Genomic DNA, 15289 nt, shown 5'->3' with positions numbered 1-15289 from the left:
TTGATTCCCCTTTCCATTCCCCACCCCCAAAAAACAAAGAAGCCTTCCCTCCCATATCCGACTCTTAAGGTCTTTCTCATCCTTTAGTAACTAGCTACTTGGTTCTTCTGGTTATTAAACCAAAAACCAAAAGTCATCGCTGACTCCTCTCTGCCTCTAATACCCCACATTCAATACTTAAAAGAATTATTTAGAATTTATCCAGTCTTCCTCCAGTGTTCTCATTTATTTATGGTCTCTTTCCGAATGTCATCGTAGTAACAGTTACCAAATACGTAAAATAAGATCCCATCCCCCCTACTGGTTACTTCCTATCTTCTTTAACCTGTTTTATTTTTAATCACAATTCGTCATTCAGCATTTTCACTTGTTTGTTCATTGTTTTGACCAGAATGCAAGCTTGAAGATTGCAGAGACATATTCTGATCTCTAGCTCCTAGTGATGAGTGGGAGGTAGGTGCTCAGCAAACACTTTTTTAAAATCTTTTTTTAAAATTAATTAATTATTTTTCCAATTTATTTATTTTCAGAAAAACAGTATTCATTATTTTTTCACCACACCCAGTGCTCCATGCAAGCCGTGCCCTCTATAATACCCACCACCTGGTACCCCAACCTCCCACCCCCCCCCACTTCAAACCCCTCAGATTGTCTTTCAGAGTCCATAGTCTCTCATCGTTCACCTCCCCTTCCAATTTACACTTTTGAATGAACACATGAATGAATGAAAAAGGATGGGAAGGGACTAGTGATGGTATTATGGAGGTAGCAGAAGCACCTGGGCATAAAGCTAAATGATGCGAAAGTGCAAATCGTTTGAAGATTCTGAGGGAAAAGTGGTCCTGGCAGGAAAAAAAAAAAGCAGAAAGCTCAAAGGTGGGAATGAACCTGGCTTTCTGGGGGAACATCAAAGGCTTGTGTGGCTACAACAGCCACAGGTGTCAGAGAAGTGAGACTGTCAACAACTGGATTGCATAGGACTTTATGAACCATAAATTTTTTTAAGATTTTTTTTTTTTTGACAGAGATCACAAGCAGGCAGAGAGAGAGAGAGAGGAAGGGAAGCAGGTTCCCTGCTGAGCAGAGAGCCCTATGCAGGGCTGGATGTGGGGCTCAATCCCAAGACCCTGGAATCATGACCTGAGCAGAAGGCAGAGACTTAACCCACTGAGACATCCGGTTACCCCATGAACTGTAAATATTTTGAATTTTATTCCAGGTATGAAGAGAAACCACTGGAGGGTTTTAAGCAAGAGAGTACCCAATCTGATAACTTAAAAAAAAAAAAAAAATCACCTTGGCTGCTGTGCCTGTAGCAGGGGGTGGCAATGTGGAAGCCACCTGGCCAGTGAGAGGCTGCTTCCAAATCCAAGCAAAAAGGTGCACGGACAGGATTTGAGTGGCATCAGAACAGTGGGGAAATGGATATAAAATTTGAGGGTAGAGATGACAGGATTGGCTTATAGTGGTTGAGGAGTAGGGAAAAGAAAGCAAGGGAATCACATACAGAAAGAGGGAGCTATTGAGAAGCGAAAATACTGCGTTCCGGTTTTGAAATGTTGAGTTTTAAAATGTACTTGCGCAGCGGGCCTAGAACTCCGGGAGAAGGGTCTGGACTGGGCAATACCGTATTTATTGTACGACCTCCCCCATCTTTACGGGTCTGAACCGGGCAATACCGTGTTTCCTCTATTACCTCTCTCACATACCCCTACACTTAAGGGTCTGGATTGGGTATTGCCGTATTTACTCTACTATCGCCCCACAGTCACGGGTCTGGACTGGCAATACCATACTACCACTATTATCTCTCTCACACACACACGCACACACATCTACATTCACAGGTCTGGACTAGGCAACACCGTGCTTCCTCTATTATCACACTCACACACACACGCCCCCCACACTTACAAGTCTGGACCGGGCAGTACCGTATTTCCTATATTATTGCTTTCTCTCACACCTCCGCATTTACAGGCCTGGAAATCGCGCGCGCACACACATCTCCCCCTGTATTTACAGGTCTGGACATAGATTTGTCTTTGGTGACGTGAATCCTCAACGTCGTAGGGTCTTCTTCCTTTCGGTGCAACTTACAATCCATGGGGTCCTGAGAAATACGGCAGTTTCAGGACTCACCCCCAGCACGGTCTCTGGAACCTATAGGAGACCACCCATCTAGTCATTGCTCTCGAGCTCTGTGACACACTGTAGGTAGCGACTTCCTGGGATAGAAACTTCTCTGCCACCAGCCGCCCGCCCCCTCCCGGGCCAGGCTGCCCCCCTTTTCCAGGAAGGAACCGAGGAGACAATACCCAGGCAGGCCCCCTAGCGTTTTCGCGATCAGCCCAGTCAGGCCGGCCTGCCGCCCCGGACGCCGCCCGCACGCTTCCGCAGCAGAGATCCCCCGAGTCAGGCCCCGAAGCCCCGGCGGCCCCGGAGCGCGCCGCCCCTCCACCCCCGGCCCGGGCGACCCCGCGCGGCCGCGCCCCGGCCCCGGCTCCCCGCGGAGGCGCCCGGCAGCCCCGCCTCCTCCACCCGCGCGCGCCAACTCCCAGCTCGCGGCCCTGATTGGCCGCCGCATTCCCGCTTTCCTTCCCGAACCGCCATTTTGAAAATCTTGTTGATTCGGGGGAGCCGAGAGCGCGGCGCGAGCGTCACGCCAGAGAGCGGCCCGTGCGCCTCCTCCTCGGCGCTTGCCGCCGCCTCCCGAAGCCTCTTCGTGCCTTCGCGTGCCAGGCCCGCGGCGGCCGGCACCCGCGGTGAGGGCTGCGTCGGGGCGGGGGAGGCCGAGAGGGCGCCGCGGGCCCGCCCGCCTGCACCGCCGCGGCCATTTGGACGGCGGCCTGGGGCGGGGGAGGGGACGCGGGGCGGCCGGCGGCGGCGGCGGCGCGGGCAAGCGGGCGGGGGGCGGCGCGGGCCGGGCGGAGGGAGGGGCGGCGCGGCGCCCGCGGTTTCCCGCCTCGGGAATGCCGGGAGCCGCAGGGAAGTCACCCCTGGGGAGTGAGCGCGGCTGTCCCGGGCGCGGGAGGAGGCAACTTTGAGGTCGGGGTTCCAGCGGCCCGCGGCGTTCCGGGGCCGGGAAGCGTCGGGCGGGTCGCGGCGGCCGCCCCGTTCCTGCCGCGGGGAGCGAGGAGACCGAGACGTGTGGCTTCCTGGCCGCCCGCAGGTCCACAGCATGTCCTCCTCGGGCCCAGCTGCAGAGGGAGAGGGAACCCCCGCCCAGCCCGCGTCCGAGAAAGAACCCGAAATGCCCGGCCAGAGAGAGGAAAGTGAAGAGGAGGACGAGGACGACGAGGAGGAGGAGGAAGAAAAAGGTGGGAGAAAGTCGGGTCCCTGGTGATGGATTTCACAGAAAACCCTCCTGCCCCCCCCTTTTTTTTTGCGCCCGGAGACGCCAAATCGGAGGGATCTCTAGCGAGAATGTTTGCGAGCTGTATCCCCGTTTGGGGTTGTGCAGCAGCGGAGCCTTCACTCCGTGGGTTCCAGGTGGTAGGACAGAACGTGTCAGCGTCGTTACTGCGTGTCTTGGAGCGCGGTGGACTTCTGGCCGGCAGTGCGGGCTCGCAGCGCCTTTCCCTGCGACAGGACGTTTCTGAGTTTCAGATCTGCTTTTTTAAAACCGCTAGCTTGTGCAGTCGCCAGGGCAGCCGTTTTTTAATTTCCATCTTTTGCTCATGTAAGTACAGGTGTTGGTCTGTCTTTGGACGTTATGGCAAGGTCGTTCCTGAAAAACCACGCGAAGACCTAAAGACGTTATTTTGCTCATCCTGGAAGTCCTTGGACAACTTCGGTGTCTCTGCGGGACGTCCGCAGGGGCCCTTCTCAAAGGCTGGGGGGAGTTGACTTTCACGGGGAAGCACCAGTGAAAGCTGTTGCTGCCTGAGAAAGTAGTTAAATGTGAAAGCGGTGAGCTGTGAAATTCCGAAAGCTGTCTCAGTTTTGGAGTGGCGGAAGAGCTGTATTAACCAGTATTGACCTGGAGGCATGAAGAACCCGACAGAATTCGGGGGTGGTACAGCATCGCTTTCCCCGGCGCGCGTGGGGCCGGGCCAGCTTCCGAAAACGTCTGCAGCCACTTAAAAAATCCAGATCACGGTTCTTAGAATTCTCTGATGATGTTAGCCCAGTCTAGGTTTGTTTCGCAGGTGGCTCCCGCTCAGCCAGACTTAGGAAGAAGTTGGAAGTTTTTTTTTTTTCCTAGACCCGGGTTCAGCTGTCAGTTTCTTTTAAGTCTAAAGGCGCCCAGGGTCAGCACCTTCTGAGTGCAATCTGGGTTGAGATGACATGGTTTGTTTAAAGTGGTAGGAGTTCTGAGAAAGGAGCACTTCCACACTTTAAGTACAGAAATGCTTAGGAAAAATACACAAATTTACTTCCAAGTTATTCATAATGCAGTAACTGAAAATTGGCTGCAGGATCTCAACTACTAGTCCAAAATTTTCCTCCAGGCATTTTTTTCCTCCCAATTTTTTGTTTTTAAGTTCCTTTTTAAAGATAGGGTTGTGATGATACCACTTAGATGATGCATTCCTGTGTGTCAAGGAAAATTATAGAAATCAGGTAAAAATACCACAAATGGCAGATATAGTAATGTTTGGGGAACTGATGGTAGCTGAAGTTGTGATCCCCCCCCCAAAATTACCCCCAAGCAATTCTGTACTTGTTCTAATTGCTTATTGTTCTATTCCCTCATTTGAGGTGTTTCTGGAACAACTAAAATTGTGAAGGTTTTTATCCTGGTTAGCCCTGAAAATTCTGCAGCTGAGGCATCTCAGAAGCAAGGCAGTGTAGTCTGTGCCAAATGAAGGTGGGGTTGACTTGACTTGGGTGGGGGAGAAGCTAGAAAAGATGACTTTCAGGTTTCTGTCCTCAGGAGCTGAGCTGACAATCTTACTGTTTTCTGAAAGATAGAACTTACAAAGGTGAGCGGGTTTGGAGAGGAGTATGACTTTTGTTTTGAGCCTACTGCATAAGTACCTATAGGACAAGAAGTGGAGCTGTCCAGTTGTTGCCCCTGATAGCTGATTTGAAACTCCTGACTAGAGAGGGATCAGGAAAGTCATTACCTTATGGATGGTAATCAGAGGTGAGCAGATGGTTTAAATCACTCAGGGAAAGGAAGTAGCATGATAACACGGTTTGGGTAGAGTGCATTTTCTTCACTCCACACACCATTGCCGGAATATACCTGCCAGAATCCCTTTATCCTTCCTAATTCTTTCTGTGCAAATCCTTACATCTCCAAATCTTACCTATCCTTCAAAGCCAACTCCAGTGTTTTGATCCTTTTTCCTTAATCCAAAAATAATTACTCTCTTCAACTCAAAGAACTTTTATGTGTAGATTTCTTTTAGTGTTCTATCGTCTTCTGCTTGGAGTATGTTTGTGTCTCATCACTACCAGTGGACGTGATCTCTTTCAAGAGTTGTTCAGTGTCTTAACCATCTGTTCATCTCCCCTTTAGTATCTAGTGAAGCTATACACAAAACAAGAATTCAATTGAATGAATGGACCTTCAGTGATAGTGTCCTCTTTTTTTATCTGAATTTATCTCAGCAGTTAAATTGTTTTGGAAATTTAAGCTCAGTGTTTTAAGTTTTAAAGTATATGTTCTTTATTTTCTAGTCCTTTTTAATAAAAGCAGTCTGTACTATAAATAGTTTAACTTTTTTTTCTTTTTTTTAAAGATTTTATTTATTTATTTGACAGAGAAAGATCACAAGTAGGCAGAGAGAGAGAGGGAAGCAGGCTCCCCGCTGAGCAGAGATCCCAATGTGGGACTCGATCCTAGGACCCTGAGATCATGACCCGAGCCGAAGGCAGTGGCTTAACCCACTGAGCCACCCAGGTGCACCAGTAGTTTAACTTTTTTAGAATGATTTATGGCCGTTGATATAAATATTTACTGAATTACAAAGTGACGTCCACCCCGTCGATTGCAGTAAATGTAAACTTGTAGAATTTTACCCTATTTATAGCAATTTCAGGCTGCTCTGCCTTAGCTAAGGTCCTTTTCTTTCATCTGCTTCCTGAATTACTGCTTTTCTTTGTGTATTTTTGAAGTTGTTTTAATCTCTGTCTAAACCTCCTGTTTGATGAGGTACCATAAACTAAATCACAATAGAATTAGATCTAATCAAAAAGTAGGCTTAGTGAGGGCTGTGGTGATTTTGCAGTCACTAGACTTTCATTGGCAACAGCTGTTAAGTGCAATAAAACTTTGTTTGCTTTGTGATTTTTTCTTTTTTAAACTGAATCCCTGGTGAGGTTGTCAGGTAAGTAAAATACTACTCTGGGGCGCTTGTGTGGCTCAGTGGTTTTAGCCTCTGCCTTCAGCTCAGGTCATGATCTCAGGGTCCTGGGATCGAGCCCCACATCGGGCTCTGCTCAGCGGGGAGCCTGCTTCCCCCTCTCTCTCTGCCTGCCTCTCTGCCTACTTGTGATCTCTCTCTGTCTTTCAAAAAAAAAAAAAATACTACTCTAAAAAAAAACTTGGTGATGCTATTAACTTATCATTAAGTATTTTCAACTTTCTTTCATCATTTGCTTCTCAGAGTCTTGGTCAGAAGAAGAGTAAGGTATTAGAGGTTTCTGCAGGGTTTTGCTACATGTTTATCCATAGTGTTAACATGTTTTTTAAGCTTTTAGCTATTTAAGAAGTATTAAATTAATTTCTAGAAAAAAGTCTCATCGTGGAAGGCAAGAGGGAAAAGAAAAAAGTAGAGAGATTGACCATGCAAGTCTCTTCCTTACAGAGAGAGCCATTTACCATTGCACAAGGTAAGTTTGTTCTTTTCATTTTATGGTAAAACTGCCTGAATGTACAAAATGATGGTTAGCGGTGCTTAGTTTTTAGGGTTGACTAAGTAGTTACATATTATATGTATAATTTTATTTAGTTTGCCCTATTTAGCAAAAGCTGTGTGTAAATAATTGTGATGAAAATGACTTTGTAAATGTATTAACATATAAAGGGTATTTAATTATTACAGTGTTTGTTTTTTTCTTTTTTTCTAGGAAAGGGACAGAAACTTTGTGAAATTGAAAGGATACATTTCTTCCTGAGTAAAAAGAAAACAGATGAACTTAGAAATCTTCATAAATTGCTTTACAACAGACCAGGCACAGTTAAGACCTTTTTTATATCTTTAACCTAGTAACATATTTATGAAAAGAAGCATAATTTTAATTCTGGAAAGGACTTCAGCAATTAGCTAGTTCAGTTTCTGTACCATACTAGTGAACAAGCTGAGACACATACTTATTAAATGATTTATTGTAGAGTATATAGTTAGATATTAGCAGTAGGATTATAATATCCAGGCTTTGTACTATAGTTATTTTTATGCCAAACCGAAATTTCAAAATGTGAAATCCAAATAGTAGTGATTTTTAGTGATCTTTAAATGTATTAAATTTATTTTTTGAATATATCTAGCTATTCAGAATAAATGATACAGTATAATTGTATCTCATTTTGAGCAGATACCTGGTAAATTTAGGTGGTAATTTTTTGTCAGGGAATTTGTCAGAACAAATCATTACATTTACCAAATTACACTGTATACACAACTTCAGTATTTTGTATAATTGAGGAAACTTTGCTTTGGGTTATGCATGGGCAAAGTGAAGCTTGCAGTTAGAATCAGATGTCTGGAGCATGATATAATTTCATGTCATCCTCACTACAGTCTGATATATGCAGGTCTTATTACTGCTAAATGGTATTAACTTTTGGAGGTCCTTTGTTCTTGTCAAAGAATAAAATCCATGACTGACTGATTTGGGAAATAAATATTACTAGTGACTTGCATTATTTAAGAAAAGGGAGTTTTTCTAAGAAGTAACTTTGACATCCCCCAGTGTTGTCAGATAACATTTAGTTGTGGTTTTATAACTGCCAGTAAAAATTCCGAGATGGAAATTTATTCAAAGTGAAATTGTTATTTTTGAAGAATTAAACTTAGAAGCCTTTTTTATAACGTAAATACTTTAGTAACAGGTACAGTTTTCAGTTGTGATTAAGAAGTGCTGAATAAACCACGCTATAAGTGGGAGACACCTATGAAAATAAAGATGTTGGCTTTGAATTTTTTTCTTATGTACATCTCTGGGAAATAAATAGCATTAATAATAAGGGAAACATTTTCAGGTGTCCTCGTTAAAGAAGAATGTGGGTCAGTTCAGTGGCTTTCCATTTGAAAAAGGAAGTGTCCAATACAAAAAGAAGGAAGAAATGTTGAAAAAGTAAGTTATTTCCTTAAGTATTGTGTTTTGATCAATGTGTTAAAAGTTTATTTTTAATCGTTTAAATATGACCATTTAGACTTTTTTTTTTTTTAAGATTTTATTTATTTACTTGACAGAGACAGAGAGCACACAAGTAGGCAGAGAGGCAGGCAGAGAGAGAAGGAGAAGCAGGCTCCTGCTGAGCAGAGAGCACGGTGCAGGACTTGATCCCAGGGTCCTGGGATCATGACCTGAGCCGAAGGCAGAGGCGTTAACCCACTGAGCCACCCAGGCGCCCCTCATTTAGACATTTTTAGTAGACTGCTAATTCTTTGCTTTAAGTGCCAAGATCTGACTTTTCTTCATAACTATCAACTTAGGATGTTCATTACTTTCCAATAGTGACTGTTAGGAGTATTAAAAACTCACATGTAATGTTTCTACTTAGAAGAACTATAGACACAAGTTGTTCATGTAGTCCAAAAAGTCAAAGGGGAATACAGTGAAAAATCTCCCCGACTCTTGTTCTCTGCCAGCCACTCTGTTCCGTGAACTTACAGGTACCATTTAAACTATTTTGAAGATAATTTGATAGGAACACTGTTCTTTACCATAATGCAAGCAAGATGTTATATTAAGAGCTTTTGTTTGTTAAATCCCCTATAGTTTAAGAGTTCTAAATAAAAAAGATGATTACCCATTTCTTCATCAAAATGTTGTCATAGTAGGAGTGCTAAGGGGGAAAATGTAGTATTTAATCACCAACCAGAAGCGTTGTCAAATCTGTGAATTTTATAGTGCTGCAAACCTTTTACATTATTTCCTAGGGAATTGACTTTCTTTTTCTTTTTCTTTTTTTTTTTTTTAAAAGTAGGCTGCATGCCGGGTGTGGAGCCCAGCATGGGCCTTGAATTTTGACCCTGAGATTGAGACCTGAGCTGAGCTCGAGTCAAATGCTTGACTGAGCCACCCAAATCCCCAACTTCATTTATTCTTTTTACTCTCTTTAAAACTTAACTAGTAAACGGTGTATTCAATTTATCAGTGATCATATTTGGGTGTATTTTGTACATTAGTCAAGATTATTAGGAAAGTACTTTTTAGATTTGGAGAAACATTGGATTTTTTTAATGTTTGTACCTGAGCCAGTTTTGTTAGCTATTGTCTTTTATGTTGTGGAGAATATTTATAAACTTCGGTGCATAATAAATTGGATTTCTTTCATTTTCTGTTTTAGATTTAGAAATGCCATGTTAAAGAGCATCTGCGAGGTTCTTGATTTGGAGAGATCAGGTGTGAATAGTGAACTGGTGAAGAGGATCTTGAATTTCTTAATGCATCCAAAGCCTTCTGGCAAGGTGAGGACCAATTTTTATAATTTCAGTAACAAATCAAGTATTCATAGTCTCTCCTTACTTTTTTTATGGAACAATTTAGTTCGTTAGCATTTCTTGTCAATATTCAGTATTGCTTTCTGCATTCAAAGAATATGGCTCTGTTGACATATCTGCCAGTTTCATGATAGAATAACATAGAAGCCACACAGATACATCCTCTCATCAGATAAAAAAGGTGTAAGATTCGGAAAAATAATTATTCACTAAATTAAGTTAAATGGACAGAAATACAAAGTTCCAGGGTTATATATCTAGAAGGCACTGGAAGAACAGAAATAGGCTGAGTTGAGGGCGAGGTGTTGGATTGGTCAGGGAGGGTGTGCAGCCTTCCGCCAGGTCAGGAAGAGAAACATTGGATATATTAGAACTGGATGATTTCTAGACACTGGAATAAGGTTATGAAAATAGAACATTTAAAAAAAAAAAAAAATCCCCAAACTGACCTTACAAGTTTCTTGGATTGGGTTTCCAGAATCAGCAGAGCCCAGGAGCTGAACAGGGAAGTAAAATGGTCTTATACTTTCCCCCATTCTTTCTTTTTTTTTTTTTTTCCAATTTATTTATTTTCAGAAAAACAGTATTCATTATTTTTTCACCACACCCAGTGCTCCATGCAAGCTGTGCCCTCTATAATACCCACCACCTGGTACCCCAACCTCCCACCCCCCCGTCCCCCATTCTTTCTTAAATTTAGATTAGGTTTGCCTGAATTGTTTAACAAATGACATGACTGACTTGAAATGTCTATTGAAGTGTTAACTTACCAGACCCTGCCTTTTCAGTTTGTTTGAAGTTTGTCAGTAAATATTTTTAATATTCTTCCATATTTTGATAGTAAAGAAATTATGAAGAGATCTAGAGGACCTAGGAGTTCAGGGGCATACCTTCAGTGAGGGGAGAAGTCATAAAGATTAGGAATCAGAAAATAGCTCTGGGACTTTGGTTTTATCTACTGCTGATCCAGTCTATCATTAGCTGCGCAAAGACTGATAAAGGATATTTTTGTAAATTGTCATGCAGCTGAAAACCCAAGGACCATGGTAAATCTTTTGTTTCAGTGTTCTGAATTGGCTTAAAGATGAGACATTATCTCTTTTTCTAAGTTTTTACTATGCCAGACTTCAATTTCATGTGACGATTAAATACCATTTCTCCAGAAGACATTACTAAGTTGCTTAGGTTACGAGGGATATGTTTATATTCTTTTCCTCAGTGATTTTTTTAATTGTTGGTTTCTAGGACCTGATTACTCTTTTAAAAATTAATGAGGACTCCAGAAGCTTTTATATGTGTTATTTTGATATTTACTGTATTATAAATAAAAACCGAAAAAATTTAAAATTAACAGTAAGCCTACTGCATGTTAATACAAGTAATATTTTATATGAAAAATAACTAGACTTCCCCAAAAATTAGAAGAATATATTTTTGCAAGTCTGTTCATGTCTGGCTATTCTCACTTGCTTCTGCATATCAGTCTATTGCACTTGTGACTTTTTTATTTAGAGTATGTAAAGGAAATCATCTTCTCACAGGTAAGTAGTTAGAAAAAGGAATATTTTAAAAACCCGGAGATAATTATGTGTTTACTCCTTTGATACAGTACCAAAACTCCACAGTAGTAGTTTATTAAAGGTTCATTATAATGTACTCTCTGACACGAAGTCAATGAACTCTTGGGCTTTTTATCTATGATTTTGTAATTGCATTCACCATTTAGAACTTACTGGTTTTTCTGAATTATGCGGATCTTCCAGATGTGGGCACATTTCCACTAAACACTGTCAAAAAGTCATTCATTAATATAACCACCATCTCATCAGAAGAATCTTTAGGTATTGGGAGACTGTTAGTTCATGGTGATGGGTGTGAGTAATCCATGTGAAGTTTTGACATTTGTCATTGGCAGTAAATACCATCCGTTGTTTTCCTTACAGTGACAGGTTCATCTTTATTTTGAACACCTGTCATTTCAGCATCTAAGGCTGAATAGGCATACTTTGATAGTTCTTTTACGAACAGTGTTTCATGAAAGAGGTAGCTAGCTTAGCTCACAGCTCAGTTGTGCATGGGATTTTTCTTGAGAAAGCCAGTGAAGTTCAGTGTGTAACGAACATATTCTATGTGTACCTCCCATTTTGTTACAGATTGCATAAAGACACGTACAGGTTGAAAGTTAATACAGTATTTACTGCTTCATCAAAGACATTCTTAAAGGAAACACCTTTTTTTTTTTCTTTCTAGTTTGTGGCTGTGAGGAATACAGTGACTGTTAGCACAGTTGGCGGCCTCCGCCTCCTTTGGTACTAAGGTGCTTGCAGTTTTACAGTCACCTTTGCCTTTGCGTAGTCAGTACAAATGTCAACACAGTGAAAAGAGAAAGTACATAATGTCTTGATTTTATTATGAAAATAGTTTTTACCTCGTGGGCTTCTGAAAAGGCCTCAGGAAACCCCAGGGTGCATGAACCATATTCTGAGAACCACTCTTTTAGCCTTACATAATACAACTCTTTTTAAAAAACTTTTAATTAATTTTATTATTTCAGTGTTCAAGATTCATTGTTTATATACCACACCCATGCCCCATGCAGTATGTGTCCTCCTTAATACCCACCACCAGGATCACCCATCCTCCCTCCCCCCACGGAATCCAGCTCTTACACATCCACTTTCTGTGCAAGATTCTGTGAGAACTAATCCTCAATCTAATGATAATCAATCTCGAGTTATTTTCTACACTACCGTACCTTTTTGTCATTTAAGAAAAACTGTAAACTTATTGGGGCGCCTGGGTGACTCAGTGGGTTAAGCTGCTGCCTTCGGCTCAGGTCATGATCTCAGGGTCCTGGGATCGAGTCCCGCATCGGGCTTTCTGCTCAGCAGGGAGCCTGCTTCCCTCTATCTCTCTCTCTGCCTGCCTCTCTGTCTACTTGTGATCTCTCTCTGTCAAATAAATAAATAAAATCTTAAAAAAAAAGAAAAACTGTAAACTTATTAGTACTAATTTCTTTCTCCAAAATAATAAAATGATTGAATTAACATTGTTTTACTATCCTTTTTTTGTACTTCTACCTTGATTATCTGTTTTTTCAGATTTTGTTTCTAAAAAGGGATGATGCTTTTGAGACTGGATTCTGGTTAATAGAGTCAACTATTTTTAGAACCAGTGTAAGAAAGCTCTAAACCATTTATGTATTGTTACTTTTTTTTAAAGCTCCTCACTTGTTTTTGGAAGTTGTATTTTTTTATTGGTTACTTGAATGATTTAATGTATTCTTCCACTTCCTGCTTAGATTATCCTGCACCCATCATATTACCACTGAATCCATATACAGATCTTATTCTTACTACGTGTATCTGGTTCCTGAACTTAGATAGTAAGGGATACCACATTTTTCTAATATGTTAGAGTCCTGGATTTCATATGATAGTTTGGACAGTGAGTCACCTTTGCTCCAGTAAGATCAAAGAATTTATACAAATAGATTTAGTTCCTGGTACTAGTTGGTAGTAGTAACAGGTCACATAATAAGGATATCTATATACATTCAAGGAAGTTTTTTAATAGACCCTTATAAAGAAACTCTCCGAGAAATATCACTCGTCTACTAATTTAAAATTCCTGAAGTGACCTACATTAACTCTTGCCCAGTCTGCCTTTAGGAAGGATGGGTTTTTGGGGGTTAGCTAGAGGCTGTCTTGTGGATTGTACATAGCCTGAGAACACATACACAAAACAGCCACCGTTTCTTAATTTTTGTGCAGGGGACAGTGACCTTTAAGACTGAAACTTTCTAGAAGAGAAAGAATTTGTGATTCTGCTAGCTTCATGAGAGATTTTTCCTAAAGTTACCTCTAACATTTATATGGTTGCATATCATAAGGTTATGTTACCAAATTTTCCTTACTGTTTCTGCTTATTATAGAAAATAATAAAGGCAAAATAAAAACAAGATACCTATTATTTTGGAAATTGTAATTCCTCGGGGTAAATCTTTACAGATCTTTTATGCAAGGTTATTTTATGGTTTTCAATTTCATAAGCTAGCAAATACTCCCCTAAGAAAGCACTTAAGAATTAAATTTGCCAGTTGATATAATCAAATTGTTTCCTCGCATGATCTCTGCTTTTTTAAATATGCGTGGTTTAATTAAATATCAGAGTAAAAGCAATACATGTATTTTGTGGTTCTTAATTAGCTTCATAATTAACATCCCAACACTAATTGCATATTTAGAATCATCAATGAGAGTATAATTCTGGCATTACTGAAAGTAGAGCCCAGAAGTAATATGAATATAAACTATATAGTTCATAAATTCAGGATGTGTAAAGTGAGGTTTTATTTCCTTTATGGATGTCTGCAATCTTTTGATTGGAGGATCTCCTAAAGCAAAAATCTCTGGCATTAATAGGTTTTTGGTTTTTTGGATGAGATTATTAATTAATTAGTTTTTTATTAACATATAGTGTATTGGTTTCAGGGATACAGGTCTGTGATTCATCAGTGTTACACAGTTCACAGCACTCACCATAGCACATACCCTCCCCAATGTCCATCACCCAGCCACCCCACTCCTCCCACCTCCCTCCCCTCCAGCAACCCTTTTTGTTTCCTAAGATTAATAGTCTTTTATGATTTATCTCCCTCTCTGGTTTTGTCTTGTTACATTTTTCCCTCCCTGTATGATCCTCTGTCTTGTTTCTTAAATTCCTCATATCAGTGAGATCACATGATAATTGTCTTTCTCTTATTGACTTATTTGGCTTAGCATAATGCCCTCTAGTTCCATCCATGTGGTTGTAAATGGCAGGATTTTGATCTTTGATGGCTGTATAATACTCCATTGTGTATATGTGCGTGTGTGTATATATATGTATTGTATATTTGTGTGTGTGTGTGTGTATGTGTGTATTTATATGTAGATATATAGATCTCACATCTTTATCCATTCATCTGCTGATGGGCATTTGGGTTCTTTCCATTGTTTGGCTATTGTGGACGTTGCTGCTATAAACATTCAGGTGCGTGTGCCCCTTTGGATCACTACATTTGTATCTTGGGGTAAATACCCAGTAGTGCAATTGCTGGGTCATAGGGTAACTCTGTTTTCAACTTTTTGAGGAACCTCCATACTGTTTTCCGAGTGGCTGCACCAGCTTGCATTCCCACCAACGGTGTAGGAGGGTTCCCTTTTATCCACATCCTTGCCAACATCTGTTTCCTGACTTTCATTTTGACTGGTGTAAGGTGTATCTCATTGAGGTTTTGATCTGTATTTCCCTGATGGCATTGACAGTTTTAATGCTTATAGCAATGAAGTAAATTATAAGTCTAACTCAAAATATTGCCTTGATAAAGTGTAAATAATTGTCTGAGATTAAAACTGTTTGTGCTTGGGCTACTAATCCCATGTCAGAACAGAGTATGTATTTCCGCTTTTGTGAAGAGTCTTACCTAGGTGTTAGAACACAAATGAAAGGGTAGTGTGGACAAAAAGATCAACTTGACACTTCAAAGATGAATTGTTCTCTGTAAATCTGCTGTTTGGAAATACTTCTTGAGACAGGAACAAGAATAGTTGAATTGATAAGTAGCTACCAAAAATGATTGACTGGGAAATATAATCACCCTTTGGTGTTATCTTTATTTT

General features: G+C 41.0%; 1 protein-coding gene across 1 annotated transcript in view; it reads left to right on the top strand.

Moving 5' to 3' along the window:
• The first annotated feature begins 2624 nt into the window (after nucleotides 1-2624).
• The window catches only part of DEK (DEK proto-oncogene), a 33068-nt gene continuing 20403 nt past the window's right edge, over nucleotides 2625-15289 (top strand). The window contains exons 1-6 of the mRNA XM_044259566.1: nucleotides 2625-2765; nucleotides 3173-3320; nucleotides 6685-6786; nucleotides 7024-7133; nucleotides 8159-8253; nucleotides 9473-9593. Of these exons, the coding sequence (XP_044115501.1) occupies nucleotides 3182-3320; nucleotides 6685-6786; nucleotides 7024-7133; nucleotides 8159-8253; nucleotides 9473-9593 (567 nt within the window). The 5' untranslated portion in view covers nucleotides 2625-2765; nucleotides 3173-3181. The remainder of the gene's footprint in view (nucleotides 2766-3172; nucleotides 3321-6684; nucleotides 6787-7023; nucleotides 7134-8158; nucleotides 8254-9472; nucleotides 9594-15289) is intronic.

Source organism: Neovison vison, chromosome 1 (genome assembly GCF_020171115.1).
Source record: "Neovison vison isolate M4711 chromosome 1, ASM_NN_V1, whole genome shotgun sequence".
NCBI classification, from domain to species: Eukaryota; Metazoa; Chordata; class Mammalia; order Carnivora; family Mustelidae; genus Neogale; species Neogale vison.
Note: the sequence above shows the minus strand (reverse complement) of the source record. Positions and strands in the feature narration are given on the sequence as shown.